The sequence below is a fragment of the Coenobita brevimanus genome, chromosome 66 (assembly GCF_032717465.1).
Source record: "Coenobita brevimanus isolate Jiangsu-jjx chromosome 66, ASM3271746v2, whole genome shotgun sequence".
NCBI classification, from domain to species: domain Eukaryota; kingdom Metazoa; phylum Arthropoda; class Malacostraca; order Decapoda; family Coenobitidae; genus Coenobita; species Coenobita brevimanus.
The window spans coordinates 1154965-1169325 of NC_137019.1; the positions used below are offsets into that span (position 1 = coordinate 1154965).

The 14361-nt window shown below is 41.9% G+C and overlaps 1 protein-coding gene across 1 annotated transcript in view; it reads right to left on the reverse strand.

Annotated features, from left to right (window-relative positions):
• Nucleotides 1–3505: 3505 nt before the first annotated feature.
• LOC145405282 (transient receptor potential protein-like) overlaps nt 3506–14361 on the reverse strand; it is a 31434-nt gene continuing 20578 nt past the window's right edge. The window contains exons 10-18 of the mRNA XM_080276695.1: nt 12980–13113; nt 11391–11511; nt 9723–9918; nt 8677–8865; nt 7206–7389; nt 6357–6499; nt 5119–5259; nt 4375–4467; nt 3506–3643 (exon numbers count right to left, since the gene is read on the reverse strand). Of these exons, the coding sequence (XP_080132821.1) occupies nt 3518–3643; nt 4375–4467; nt 5119–5259; nt 6357–6499; nt 7206–7389; nt 8677–8865; nt 9723–9918; nt 11391–11511; nt 12980–13113 (1327 nt within the window). The 3' untranslated portion in view covers nt 3506–3517. The remainder of the gene's footprint in view (nt 3644–4374; nt 4468–5118; nt 5260–6356; nt 6500–7205; nt 7390–8676; nt 8866–9722; nt 9919–11390; nt 11512–12979; nt 13114–14361) is intronic.

A 14361-nucleotide genomic window follows, 5' to 3' on the forward strand; every position in this document is an offset into this window, starting at 1 on the left:
CGAGCGGCTACAGCCCGTCTCATTAGAGGCACCTTCAGAGCAGCTACAGGCTGTCTCCTGATGAAGGCAGCAGCGGCTACAGGGCAACTCCTGTTTTCCTCCAGAGCGGCTGCAGGCCATCTCCTGTAGGAGAGTTGAGCGGCCACCTTCCGTCTCAGGGGTGCTGACTGGAGCTGGAGTAACAGCTCCACCCCACAGTTGTCGAAGGTCGGGTTGCCCGCAAGGTAGTTGCGGTTTCCTGCTCTGGTGGCGGCGGGCGAGTTGCGGGTCGTAGGAGCGCGCGGCCCGGGAGGACTTACGTCCCTCTCGCATGGAGCTGGACTGCGTTCTGTCTACCTCTCCGTGGGCTCTTTTTGGGGGTGTCGTGTTGTTTTCAGAGCCCAAACCCGGCATTTTAATTTCCTTGGAATTATTATCGTTGTTTTATAGAAAGGGAGGGGAAGGTTCTATTGCGCACCAGGATTCTGTTGGCCGTACATCAGTGTGCAGTGACACACTGATTAGGGAGCAATCTAGCCGTGAGCTTGACTTCGAGAATAATGTATTCAGCACATTTTTCAAGGGGGAGGGAGGCCCATTGTCGATAATCTTCCCCTGGGCCTGGTGATGGCTGTCGGTGGTTTTGCCCGGTACACCCCAGTACAGTACAGTACAGTTCAGTTTATCCCATTATATGAATGGAAGGCGATGGCGCCCATCATCCACTCACTTAATGCAATGCTTCCAACATCTTCTATCCCTTTTTTTATTCTGTCCCTGTGTCTACCCTCCTTTCTTCCCACTTCTTCCTTCCCCTTTCTCATTCTATCCCTGTGTCTGCCCCCCTCTCTTCCTACTTCTTCTTTCCCCTTTCTCATTCTATCCCTGTGCTTATCCTCCTCTCTTTCTACTTCTTCCTTCCCCTTTCTCATTCCATCTCTTTGTCTACCCTCCTCTCTCCACACTTCTTCATTTTTTTCCAGATTACTTTTTAATATTCTTCCACCTCAGGTGGCTCTACACAGAATGACAGGGTTAATGGCTTCCCGTAACACAGGAAACCAATTTACAACGATGGTCGTAACCATACAAATATAAACAAATTACGGGGTAGCGTGGAACGCTAAACCTCCACACTGTTCGCGCCTCGCTGTGGTAAGGTGCTATCAGTCGCAAGGAACATGGGTTCACTGCACGGGACAAACCTGCAGGGGTGGTTGCTTGCCTGATGTTGATGGGTCTGCTCGGTCAGACAGAATGGGGCTGAGCAATAAATACAACAACAGCCCAGTTATATGTGTAGTTTACCCCAGAGTACCTAAAGCTGACCTCAGTATATGCAATGCTTACCCAAGTATATAATTATAAGTTTACAACAATGTATAATTTAACCATATCCTGCCACTATTCTACCCATCAGTCCAACACCCTCCTTTACCACATTCCACCCCACCAGACCCCAATTTCTTGAATCCACTTCACCAAACACCGCAATGACTGTAGTCCACCTCAGTAAAACCCACCCTTACCCCTGTCCACCCTAACAAAACCCGCCACTATCCCAATCAGCCCCCCCCCCCCACCACCCAGCACTGCCACTGTGTACCCCATCATGCACCGCCACTATCCCAGTCACCCCCCCCCCCGACACTACCACAGTGTACCCCATCATGCACCACCACTAGTCCAATTCACCCCAACGAAACACTAATTTACCAGTCCATCCAACAAAACCCCTATTACCCCAATCTACCCCACCAAATCTCTCACTGAAAAACCTTCAGTTACTTGTGGGAAAATCTAATCGTTTTGCAAAAGGCAAGATCATCACCCCTACTCTGTAAATTTCATATTTTACCAGTAACACTACCAAAAAGGAAAGTATTCTGAAAAACACTTTATAATATTCACATTGTTTATTAAGCATTAGCCATAATGTGCATTTTACAAGTAGTTTTTGAAAATGAAATGCTTTGAAAAAATGACAATGAATAGAAATTAAATAAAAAATTATTGAAAAAAATAACTACATCATTTTATAATATATAAATTTCCTTCCATTTTCTTAATTGTTCCAGATACAAAGAGATTACGTGCGTAGGTGAGAAAGGTATGCTAGATGAGAGATCAGGTGAAATATCTACGAGAATTATACAAAGAAATTACTGGAGAATTCGAAATGAAGGATACCTCGAGTGAGACAGCTTTAGAGAGATGGGTGCCAGACCTAAAACAGTAAAGTTTTTCTCCATGAAAACGAAAGACGAAAGTGGCATACTAAAATTCAACAAATTACCACCCCACCAGACCCCAAATTCTCGAATTCCCTCCACCAAACTCCGCAATGACTTTAGTCCACCTCAGTAAAACCCACCCTTACCTCAGTCCACCCTAACAAATCACGCCACTATCCCAGTCAGCCCCCCACCCACCCCCCGGCACTACCACAATGTAAGGAATTTAATGTTAGTCTAGATAGATGCTGTCCATCTCCAAGCAACAGATTAATGGTGCTTAATACTCCTTCACTGGGAGGAGCTTCTCTCTGCTGTCTAAAATAGTTCATTTGGAAGAATAATATGTCTAACAATAAATGAAGCACAGAAAAGAGTAAGTAAATTTCTTAATATAAACTGTGTGGGTGAGTCAGTAGTTGGAAAAATCTTGTAGACCAGTTACAAAAAAAAAAAAAAAAAAAAAAAAAAATCCTGCCGAATTTCATGGCAAGTAAGTTTAAGACGAACTAGGTAGCCATCCAGAGACTTTAATATGAAGTATTTTAGTCAGTAGACGTTTACAGTGAAGTAGGCCCGCTGATATTCCAACAGCGCCGCTACTGACTTGATATTGCTTCAAGGAGACTTACAATCGTTCGTGACATGATAATGCCCCTACTAACAAACACTTTTCACTTTTTCCTCCCATCTCATTTGTTAACATACAGTATATATATAGCATTCCTCTGTACTGGCTTATTCATAGAACTTAATATAAACTATTAGACAGCCCATGGCTGGTTCCTTGCCGGAATGAACCTCTTCATTAAGGAGGGAATACCTCATCACTGCTTGCCGTAAAGGAATAAGCAGTTTGCCCGTCCCATCCTAAATTGCCTTCACATTACATTTACCTCAGATAATTATATCCTTCCATCTCATTCTTGATCTGTGTCTTTGTCCAAATCGAACTGTAGTTCTCCAGTCTTGGGTTCACATAACAATGTTATTATGTTAGCCTTAGCTTCACTTCATCCTAATACGTGTCCCAGCTTCATCGATTGTTTGATGTCCCTCAGCTACAGTTTGATGTTTGTGAAGCTGATCCGGTACAAGAAGGCCTTTATGTCTAGGAGAAGTTTTTGATCCGGTACGTTTTTTTTTTTTTTTTTTTTTTTTTTTTTTGTATCTGACTTTGGGCATAGGCTTCAGAGCCTGCTTTCAAGGTCCAGTAGCCCTCTTACGTACCGCACACCTCTACATACGTGAGGGCAAGTATGCTTAGAAGGAGGCCTTGATCCGATATATGAGGGCGTGTTTGCCTATTCGTTGCCGGAGGTGGAGGGTTCTGGAGCTGGGGGTATATCAGAGTCGCCCAGCTTCCCTGTGGCGTGGAGGTTTTGCAGTGCCTTCCAGCCACGTCCGTACTTCATTGGCTTTGGGGGCGGCTGGAAAAAAAAAATAATAATAATAATAATAAATAATTATTATCGTCACGATCTTCCCTGTCCTTATTCTCATCTGAAAATATGGGGTGAGATAGGATCCAGAAACAAAAAGAATGAGGAACTGCAAGAGAGAGAGAGAGAGAGAGAGAGAGAGAGAGAGAGAGAGAGAGAGAGAGAGAACTATCAACAGTATTCCCAGTGAAATGAGTGACTGTTTAATGATTGTTTCGAGTGTGGAGTGGCTGTCTTATGATTCTGTTGATTGTGGAGTGGCTGTTTTCTGGCTCTTGGTGTGGAGTAACTGTCTTACGATTCTGTTGGTTATGGAGTGGATGTCTTATAATTGTTGCTTCTGGGGTGAATGTCTTATAATTGTTGACTGTGGAATGGCTATCTAATGATTCTGCTGGGTTTGGAAGAATGAAACCTTGATTATAAATTATTTGGGATTATTTTTTACCCATGTAAGTTGCGTTACGGATCATTTTGCAGTGACAGGGACATTGATACGGACGTCAGGTGAGGGGCATGTGTCAAGATAAAGTAACTCCATACGTAATTCATATTTTAAAACACAGAATGGTACACACGAGTATCCCACACATAGAACTAAGAGACAACGGTGAACATTTGCAGAAGCCTGATTATTGATTACGTGCTTGTAAAGGTCGGAGATGCACATGCAAAACATAAATACGGTCAATGGACAATCGTTCTTCTGCCAGACCAACCTGCTCTTCCTTCTGGGCCTTCCGCGCCTCTTTCAGCATGACTGAATTGATATCCTCGCCCATGAACACTCCACGCTTCTGGTAGAACTGGATCTGTATTGGAAAAAAAAAATAATGAGAGTTGTAGTTAGCTGGTAGAGAGACGGTAAGGTAGATTTTAGATCCGGGGTGCCTGAGCCATACCTTGGATTTATGTGACGATAAGCCATCTTCCATTATATTACTTGCTTAATTAATATCTGTAAACTGTGGGATAACAAGAGCAGTTTTGATTTTTGACAAAAGCTCGACTTGAAATTCATCTGGCCCTGTAATCTGGTGCCAGTTATTATGACTGTCAGGCCATCTTTATTTTTTTTAAGGGGTTAATGTGCTAAGGTGCTATTTTCAAATGCCATGATCCAATCTACTATCTAAAGTGCCATATGCAACAAACATTATTTGGTTACTAAAATGTTGGTTCATAATACGTAGTAGGAACTGCGTCGAAGTTAAGTATAAGCTTCAACAACTTTTTGGTGAACATGTCGAACATATTAGTTTTCATCTGTTTAGTTAGACTCCTTTTGGATGATAGAACTAATCCTGGTTCTTTGTGGTCTTCAGCAACAGTACACCCATCATTATCAGTGACTTTGTTTACCAGTCTGAGCTACAAGCCATGCTGCTAAATGTTTTTAGCTGAGGATTCTATGTATGTTCTGCTTAATTTCAAACGCCGTTGCGCTGTTGTCCCTCACTCACCTTCTTCCAGTTAGCGCTACTAGTTTGGCGAGTCTTCTCTCTCAGACTCATCCTTCTCTGGATGGTTCTGCTGCTGCCGATGTGGTCGCTCCTCCGGATGCTTTTCCGCACCTCTGTGTTCCAGTCACGTCTCCTCCTCCCCTATAATGAATCCAGAATATTGAGAAATCAAATAAACTATCTCGGAAAAAGACATCCCTTCCAAGCATTCTAATGTTTTAGATCAAAGAATCCTTCATATGCAAAACCAGTTAATCTTGAAGCATACGACTTCAATCATGCACATACACAGTTTCTGCAGCTGTGATACTACTGTATTGTCCTCTTCCACCTGAGTCATCATCCAATGATTTTGAGAGGCCATGCAATAAATACTGTAGTTCGAGTACAAAACTGTTTAATTCGCTAGTGCAGGAGCCTTCCAGTATCTACGCTGATACGCTCCTGAGGCCTGAAAGTCTGCAGTTTCGCGTCTTCCTATCCTAAAAGCATTACCAGCTTTGAAAACTATGACAAACAATCTTTATAATTTATTTTCTTCCTCCCCATCGAACTTCACATTCATACTGGATGGGGAGATCTGGAGTATGGGTCTTTGATCCCATCGATTTCACAGATGATAATGGAAAGGAAGCCTCAGGTAAAATCCATCCCCATTATCTCTTGAGGCTTACGTTGCTTGATATGAGGCTGCTCCAGAAAGTGTTGGGAAGTTGGGTTGCAGTATCCTTACGCTAATACAAACAGGGAGGGGACTTCAAACTCCTCTCCCGACCCTTTCAATCACCCTTCAAGACGTGTACTGTTGTGAGCGTGGGGGCTTTCGTATTTGTCCAGTCTTCTTTAGACTATATAATTTAGTTTCTTTCTTTTTTGCATAAAATTATAGATTATCTCACTGAACTAATTAATACAAGAACTTTTGGGGACTTCTTATTTATCTTTAACTAAACTGTAACACAAGGGAGATTTCTAATGGCAGTAGAGAATCGGTGATGTACAGGATGATTCGTAAATAGCGCTTCACTAGAAAATCACCTTGCTGTATCTGTTGTTTTGCGGGGACCGCTGAGTCTGCTGGTGTGGCCGTGGGTGTGGAAGCGAGAGGAGGAAATGAATAAATGGTGCAGGACAGACAATAATAATCCTGATTCAGCCTCGCAACACACGAGAAATTGCCTGGCTGAGTGGAAGAGGAGCGTTACATACGAACCACCCTGTATTATGGTGACACCTACCCTGCTCTTGAACGCAGCTATAATATTCAGAGTCTTGGCCATAACTCCCGACAAGGTTGGCGCATCAATGCCTTCTACCGGCGCGATGTTGAAGCCCTTCATGAGTCTCCTTTCCCTCGTCTGTTGCTTCTTACCAAACGTCACTGCGAGGGAAACACGGAATCACACCTTTCACTTCATGCATATACAACATACAGTATATCTTGTCCTCAAGGGAATCAGATCTGGTTATTGCACTGAAACTGAAGGAAGACTTAAACAGCTGATGTAGTATCCCTTAAGGTGTAATGCATTGTTAATGATCTTAACCCTTGAGACTGATTGTGTGTGTGTGTGTGTGTGTGTGTGTGTGTGTGTGTGTGTGTGTGTGTGTGTGTGTGCGTGCGTGCGTGCGTGCGTGCGTGCGTGCGTGCGTGTGTGTGTGTGTGTGTGTGTGTGTGTGTGTGTGTGTGTGTGTGTGTGTGTGTGTGTGTGTGTGTGTGTGTGTGTGTGTGTGTGTGTGTGTGATGGATTCTCGTCTTTTCTCTCAGCTGCGTAAAAGACTGCAGTGAACTTTAAAACGGAATTTTAGGCCAATAACATATTGAGATAATATCCAACGAAATGTCAAGACATGTCAAGTTAAACCTCAAGAAAGAAATCAAGAAATCATCATGCTTTTTATTTAATGTGCAATTCCAATGGACAACTCACTGCAGTCTTTTTCGTGCATTTGGGGGAAAAGATGAGAGAAGAATCCATGAAATAAATAAGCATCAACTCATGTTCAGGGAAATCACTCCGATCCTTTTTACCTCTCTGAAGGAAAAGATGTGATGGAAATTACCGCAGAACTTCTGATCAACTTACTGTCAATTTTCTCGTGGGCGGTCCCGGTGTTCATGTTGTTGATTCTGAGGATGTTGTAGAGCTCGTATTTGAAGGAGCTGATATCCTGCTTTACCTCGTTGACGTCGTCCTCTGTGATGCTCCGTTCCTCGATCCTACGCTGTTCCTTTGTCACGTAGCGGCACACCAGGCTCTTCATCACGTTCTGGGTGGGAGGGCACGAAATATGAGATAGGGTCAAGTACACTATTTTCACTAGTGTCTCCTTTCGAATGTTCAGGTGTAGCAATAGATTAACACTAGAATATTATGCAGTCGCGAAGAAGTGTTACGGAAAGGATGCAGAGCTGTAGTATTTTCATTTTCGCCACTGAGCTACGGGAAATAAGTTGCAAAAGGACAAAAATCTGGGCCACGCTACAGTGAAAGATCTACAGTGTAAAAGTGGGATGAAATGTAGTGAACTGACTGTTGGTGTCTTGCAGATATGTGTTTCCTTCCATATTTTACGTTTTCTTCCACATCCTATTCATTCCTCCCCGTATATTGCATTTCGTCCATATTCAGCGTTTTCTTGTAGCCTGCCATCCGCATTTAAAGGTGAGGGGCAAAGCAGAGTGAGGTAATCCGGCAACAGAACACCTCTCTTTCTGACCATCATTTCCACACCGAAAACGAAAAACCATAATGGGGCATGAGTTCCTGTTTCCTTATGGTGAACGTGAACCATCCAGGTGAAAGTGGCCAGAGAAAAATCAGTTTCTCCCCCCTCTCTCCTCTAACTCCCCTAACCCCCGCTTTTTTTTTTTTTTCTAAGGGAAGGAGGGAGAAAGGTACACACCCCGAGAGTCATCTATCTCGCTTTAGGTAGAAATGAGAAACCTGACAATCTCTTACTTAGTATCGTGAATAACTGTAGTCTTAGACTCCAGACATGCTGTAAACTTATAGTTGTACACGCGTTTATACGTTTTACTAGGTTTGATATCGCACCATTACTTTAAACAACAGTAGATTATTCCTTCGGCCATTATGGACCATTACTGTACTCAACAACTAACTCGAAAACGTCTGAGAACTTTTTTTATAAACCCTCTTAGGCATTAGTTGTGCATACGATTGTTTGTTTATACTTCCTCGTTCAGCTCATAAAGCTACCAAACACTTCGTAATCAAATCACTATGAACACTGGAGTTACAAAATACGAAAAGCAAAATTATCTTAACTCTGATGCTGATTTGTTCATGGTAACATAAATGGTTAGGATCTTTTCATAAATACGGGCCCAGAGTGTATTGCACACATGTGGACAATAATACAAGTATCGATCTACCTTTAAATCGATCAACTATGAAACTAATAACAATATTCTGAAAAGTTTATTGGGCTATGAAGATCGCATTAGGTTTCATAAGACACTACTGACAATCTCTTTATTTATCATAATGAAGTGGGTCGATGTTTATGTCCACAACCTTAATTTTCACTAACCCTATACTGGCTGTCTCTGAGGTTATCCTGGCGCCGCTTGAAAGACGCCCTTGTGATCTTGGGTTTTTTGACGCAGACGGCGCCAACGTTCGGCATCAGATTGAAAGGCGAGGGCAGGTCTCGTCCCTCCTCGAAAAAACTCATCCATAACTTAGAGCGTGCGAACTTCCACTCCACGTCACATTGTTCCTGTGAATAGGAGTGGAGAAATAAGAGGACAGATTTATTTTTGTACTATAGTGAAGTGGATGAGAAGAGGAGAAACAGACTGAGAATGGGATGCAAAAATGAAGTTAGGGAGAAAATTTGATCGATGGAGTTGGATGAAATAAGGGACTACAGATGAGTCAAGATCACTGGATGCATAGTTTGATAGTCATCCACTGTGATTTTCGTAAATCTGGCGTCAAACAATAAACAAACAGTTGTTGTAGGAAGAGTAAGAGCGTTTTGCAAGCTAACAGAACTTTTTTATTTGTTTGTCTGCTTGTTTGTTTGTTTTTCCTATTTGTCTTTCATTGATAAATTGTACTCAGGTGTCTGCAACAAACTTTTTTTTTTTTTTTTAATGTGTCCGACTCTGGGCATAGACTTCTCAACCTGCTATTAAGGCTCAGCAGTCCCCCTACATACCATACACCTCTACATATCACCATACCTGCATACACATTCCCTGATATACGTTACAGTCTATTCAAAATTAATTAGTAATGACATTTTTTTTTTTTATCCATAGCGCCATTTTATCGTGACTGTCTTTGATGAACACAGGAATTTGACGTCTAGCCAATGAGGTATAAGAAAGTATTTTAAGCAGCGTTGGAGCTACCTTAATACCTCTTCCTTAACGATTGATTTTGCACATCTCAGTATCTTCTTATAAATTACTGACGAGATCTATGTCAATATTAGAACAGTATAAATAAGAGAATGTTAAGGTGCACTGTGAAAAATGTATCGCTGACGAGGAGGACCTACGAAGCCTCCTATGCCACCTAGAACACTGCTTATATACACATCAAGGACTCAAACAAATAAGGGCTTACACAGATGATAGCGTAAGAATTGGACATCATGGCGATCAGAAGGTTCAGGAGGACGATGACGTTGATGACATGGTACGAGCCGAACATAAGCATACTCCAGAACCTCGTGAAGGATTTGATTCCCGTCAGGTCGAACGAGGATAGCTCCACCAACCCGAAGGAAGCCCAAAAGAGCGACTGGGAGGTCTCGAATAGGCTGCAGAGAGGGGGGGATGGAGTGATGCGATGGTTAGTGGACATGCACAAATAAAGAGACAAGCAAAAATATATAAGATGACACACTAACCTAACTCAGTGGCAAAGCCAGACAGATTAAGTTCATCCAGGAGTGCACCATGGTGCCGCATTTTCATATTTTACGAGTATTATGGCTCAAGCCAGACGACGTTATTCAGTCAGGGGAAATCATTCCTAAAAGGGTCATGAAGAGGCTTGGATTGAAACACTTTTAGGAAACCTTCAGTGGGAAGACTTAGATAAACCAACTAACAATATTCTATATGTAACATTAAGGAGGCGAACTTAGATGACACATTCGTCAGACAATCTTCGTTTGACTGAAACCTTTAGCAGGAGGACATCATTTTTATTTTGCCCTTGCTGACAGACAATTTGTTTACCATAGAAGAGCCACCTCAAGGAGTGAAGGTGTTTATGAAAGCTATACTTAACCTTACCACTTCGAAAAATCCGTGTAATGCAAACAGTATCATTTGAAAACAGCACAAGTAAAAAAAGAAAAAGAAAAAAAAAATGTCATCGTACTGAAGAGAATCAACTTGTGTAGACTCAAGTATCGTAAACAAGCTCAGATGTTGTAGACAAATCTGAATATAATGTTTTTAATTGTACAAACTTTGGCGTTAGTAATATCCACGCGAGAAAGCGCGACGGAGTTGTTTCAGGTTTGGTTCGTTTGCTTGCCATTCTATCTTTCTGTCTGTCTGTTGGGAAAATTATTTGACGAAATTGCACCAGATTTGGCACAATGATCAAGGAATATCAAAGGAACAGATAACTAATTTTAGCCAAAGAAGGTTCTAGGCTATAGGTCAAGGAAATGTTCATCATCTATAAGTTTTGATTTGATTTTGATCAAACTTGGTCTAAGGGCTGAGCGACAGGAAAGGGTGAAGTGGTTCAGTTCTGAGAACAGTTAATTACAGGTAGGGGTTACAGGGTAAGGTTAGAAGTTCGGTTCTTTAACTCAAATATTTTAATTCGATTTCGATCAAACTTGGTGGAAGGGTTAAACGTAAGCTAATGATAATTCTGTTTTCAGAAAAGTAGGTCAACGATTAAGGTTACCCGGTAAGGTCAACTAAAAAACTACTGATCCGATCTGGACCAAACTCGGTGGATGGGCTGAGGGTTTGGTAAAGATGAAGCAGTTCGATACTGAGAGCAGTTAGCCAAAGGTCAATGGCACAGTACATGGTAAAAAAAAAAAAAAAAAAAATCCACCTACAGTGACTGTAGGTTAATTGTGGGTGAGTGTTCCTTCTTGTTATGTATGTTTTCCTGTAGCAAGTCTCCGAAATCTAGAATTATAGCTCATTTGGGCATAGAGGGTTTAAGAGAAGCTCCACTATCATCATTCAGAACGACTGAGAATGCATTTATTGCGACGGCTGATGGTAAATACATGAGCTTGGTCAGTGCACTCACTTTGCGAACCTCCTCCATATATCACAGGATGCACCAGCGTCAGGGTTGGGTTTGCCGCCGGGGAGGGAGTAGCACTTGCGCATGTCCAGGTCTGCATAGTACCACAGCAGCTGGTTCAGACCTGGAGTGGGAGGGCGGATGATGCACTTAGTACACAACACTCAGTCATCTTAACACTCAAAGATCCAAATGATTTTTATTCAACTACAAAACATGTTTAGTAGTGAAGGGTTTAAGGAAAGCTACGTGAACCTTCGCAGTTTGAAAAATGTCTCCTTGACCGAATGCAATCGGCTGGTGATAGGAAGAATATAAAATTCTTCATCTAACCCCTCATGCCGATGACGAATTTTTACTTCATTATTCCTGCTTTCAGACGGTTTTACTCAGTTCATGTAGGGACATAAGGTTGTGAAGGGTTTAATGGGAGCTTTTTCTGGTTCCATGAGTGCTACTGGTTTCTCCAAAACGAAATCGTCTGGCAGTGGCTTGATTAAAATGAAAAGTAGGTCATCGTAGTCAAAGTGCTCATAGAGATAGCCATTTCCAAGTTACCACTATCGGAACGTAGTAGTACCTTAGGTCAGGTTTTTCATAGTTCAGAAAATATGAGAGTAGAAGGTCTGTCTAATTTCCTGGCAACATTTCACGTAATACAAGAACCTCCAGTTGCCCTCTGAGGTTGGAACCATTGCATCTAAGATAGTGCCTTGACCTGAGACCCCTGTCACGATTCTCCTCTTACTTTAACTAGGCCTAAATTAGCCATATCTCAAGCTCGAAAGCTGAGCTGTAAGAGATTAGCACAACAGTTTGGTGTGGTTCACGAAGCAGTGCTATGTAAAAGACGTAAAACTGTAGTATTGCCTTATTCTGCCATTGGGTTACGTGAAATAAACCAGAAAAGAACGAAAAGCTAGGTCAAGTTAAGGTAAAAAGGGAAAAGATCACCAAGTGCTTAAGACACACACTAATGATAATATCCTGATGGCAGTATCCCTAAGTCAGCCTGAAGACAGTATCCTCAAAACGGGATACTTTTCGTAAGTTCCATACCGACTTCAGAAAAAAAAAAAAAATCTATTTTTCCCTCTTCGGTAAGCTGTGCCAGTTACCATTATTCATCGTACAAAACTTTCCTTTCAGTGATGTAATGAAACTGAAACAGAGCAAAACTCTAGCAGCCATTCTATAAATGCTAAAATTTTAAACGTAATTTTAGCTTGGCAAATGAAAGAAATCTAAGTGGCAAAGAACTGGTACAATTTGTTATCAGTAAACTTTAAAGTAGGTGCTTCTGTCTTTCCTTCGCCCCACCCTAACACGCCAGCACGTGTTTGGCTAATAGACTGCTTGACCGGAAGGGGTACAATTGTATTTTCTTCTGCGTTTAGAACATGCTTTCATTACGTCGGTTTCTTTTAGTATAATCGCGATTTTTCGGGAACAATATTCAGACTCTCAAAACAATAAGCTATAATGTTAATAACTAAAAAAAAAATAAAAATAAAAAAAAAAAGGATCCTCAAGCACCCTGAAAAGAATAATCAGTTTCTTCAAAAGAACCTTTCACCACACCTCATACCCACCACAGCCAAATGCAAAGAGGACAAGCGTGTAGATGAAGAAGAACTTGATGATATCAATTACCATGCGACCCAGAGCGATCTGAAGGGGGCCCATGTGGTGGTTCACGCTGAAGATGTGCACCAGCTTCAGGAAACTGAAAGGTGGCACGGAAGGAGAGAAGATAGTTTAAAAATATAATCATCATCATTATCATCAGGTGAATACGGAATACGCCAGCAACAGGATATGGGTCCTTTCAGTTTAACAGGTTTTAAAATTCTACATTATTACTATTTTGTGGTTCCTGCAACATCCATCTCAGCAGTTACTTCAACAAACAAGGAATGAGGCTATGGCACACCTAATGTCTGACTTGGCTCGTATCTCTGACTGGGGTCAAAATAATCTGGTTGTTTTTAATGCATCAAAGACTCAGTTTTTGCACCTATCAACCCGACAAAATCTTCCACAGGTATACCCACTAATGTTTAATAATATTCAGCTTAATCCTGCATCATCCTTAAACTTGCCTGGGGTTTCATTTACTCGGGACTTATCTTGGAAAGATCATATTACATCTCTTGTCAAATCTGCCTCCAAGAGATTGAGTGTGCTAAGCCGTCTCCGTTCCTTCTTTACCCCTGCACAACTGTTGACTCTATACTGGGGTTTTATCCGCCCCTGCGTGGAGTACAACTCTCATTTATGGGGAGGCTTCCCACATACAGCTCTTCTCAATAGGGTGGAGTCAAAGGCTTTTCGTCTCATTAACTCTCCTCCTCTTTCTGACTCCCTTCAACCTTTGTCTCTTCGCCACACTGTTGCATCTTTATCTCATTTCTATCGCTACTTCAGTGGTCACTGCTCCTCTGAACTGTCTGCATGCATTCCTCCACCTCTACGACGGGTGCGTAGCACCCGTCTAGCAGCAAACTCTCATCACTTTTCTGTCCAACTCTCTAATGCAAGAGTTAACCGTTACTCCCAGTCCTTCATTTATGCAACAGGTCAGCTCTGGAACTGTCTCCCTCTGTCTGTATTTCCTGCTTCCTATGATCTCCAGTCTTTCAAATGCTGTTTGTCCAGGCATCTCGAAATGATCGGATCTTGAATTCGGCTCTCTCTTGTATTTTGTTTTTCTCTCGGAAGGAACAGTTTTGCGGGCTTGTTGCCTTTGGTTCCTTCTTCCTCACATTAAAAAAAAAAAAATGACCCTTTGATCACCTGATTAGATTTTGGGCCAGACTGGGCCAAGGCCCAGGCTGTAGACCCAAAAAATGTAAAAGAAAAATGTAAAAAAAAGAAAAAAAAAAAAAGCTTTGTCGCTATAACTCCTTTCAAATTTGTCATATCGACATGAAACCAAAGCCTGAAGGTGCATCTTTCAAATCTGCATCCTATA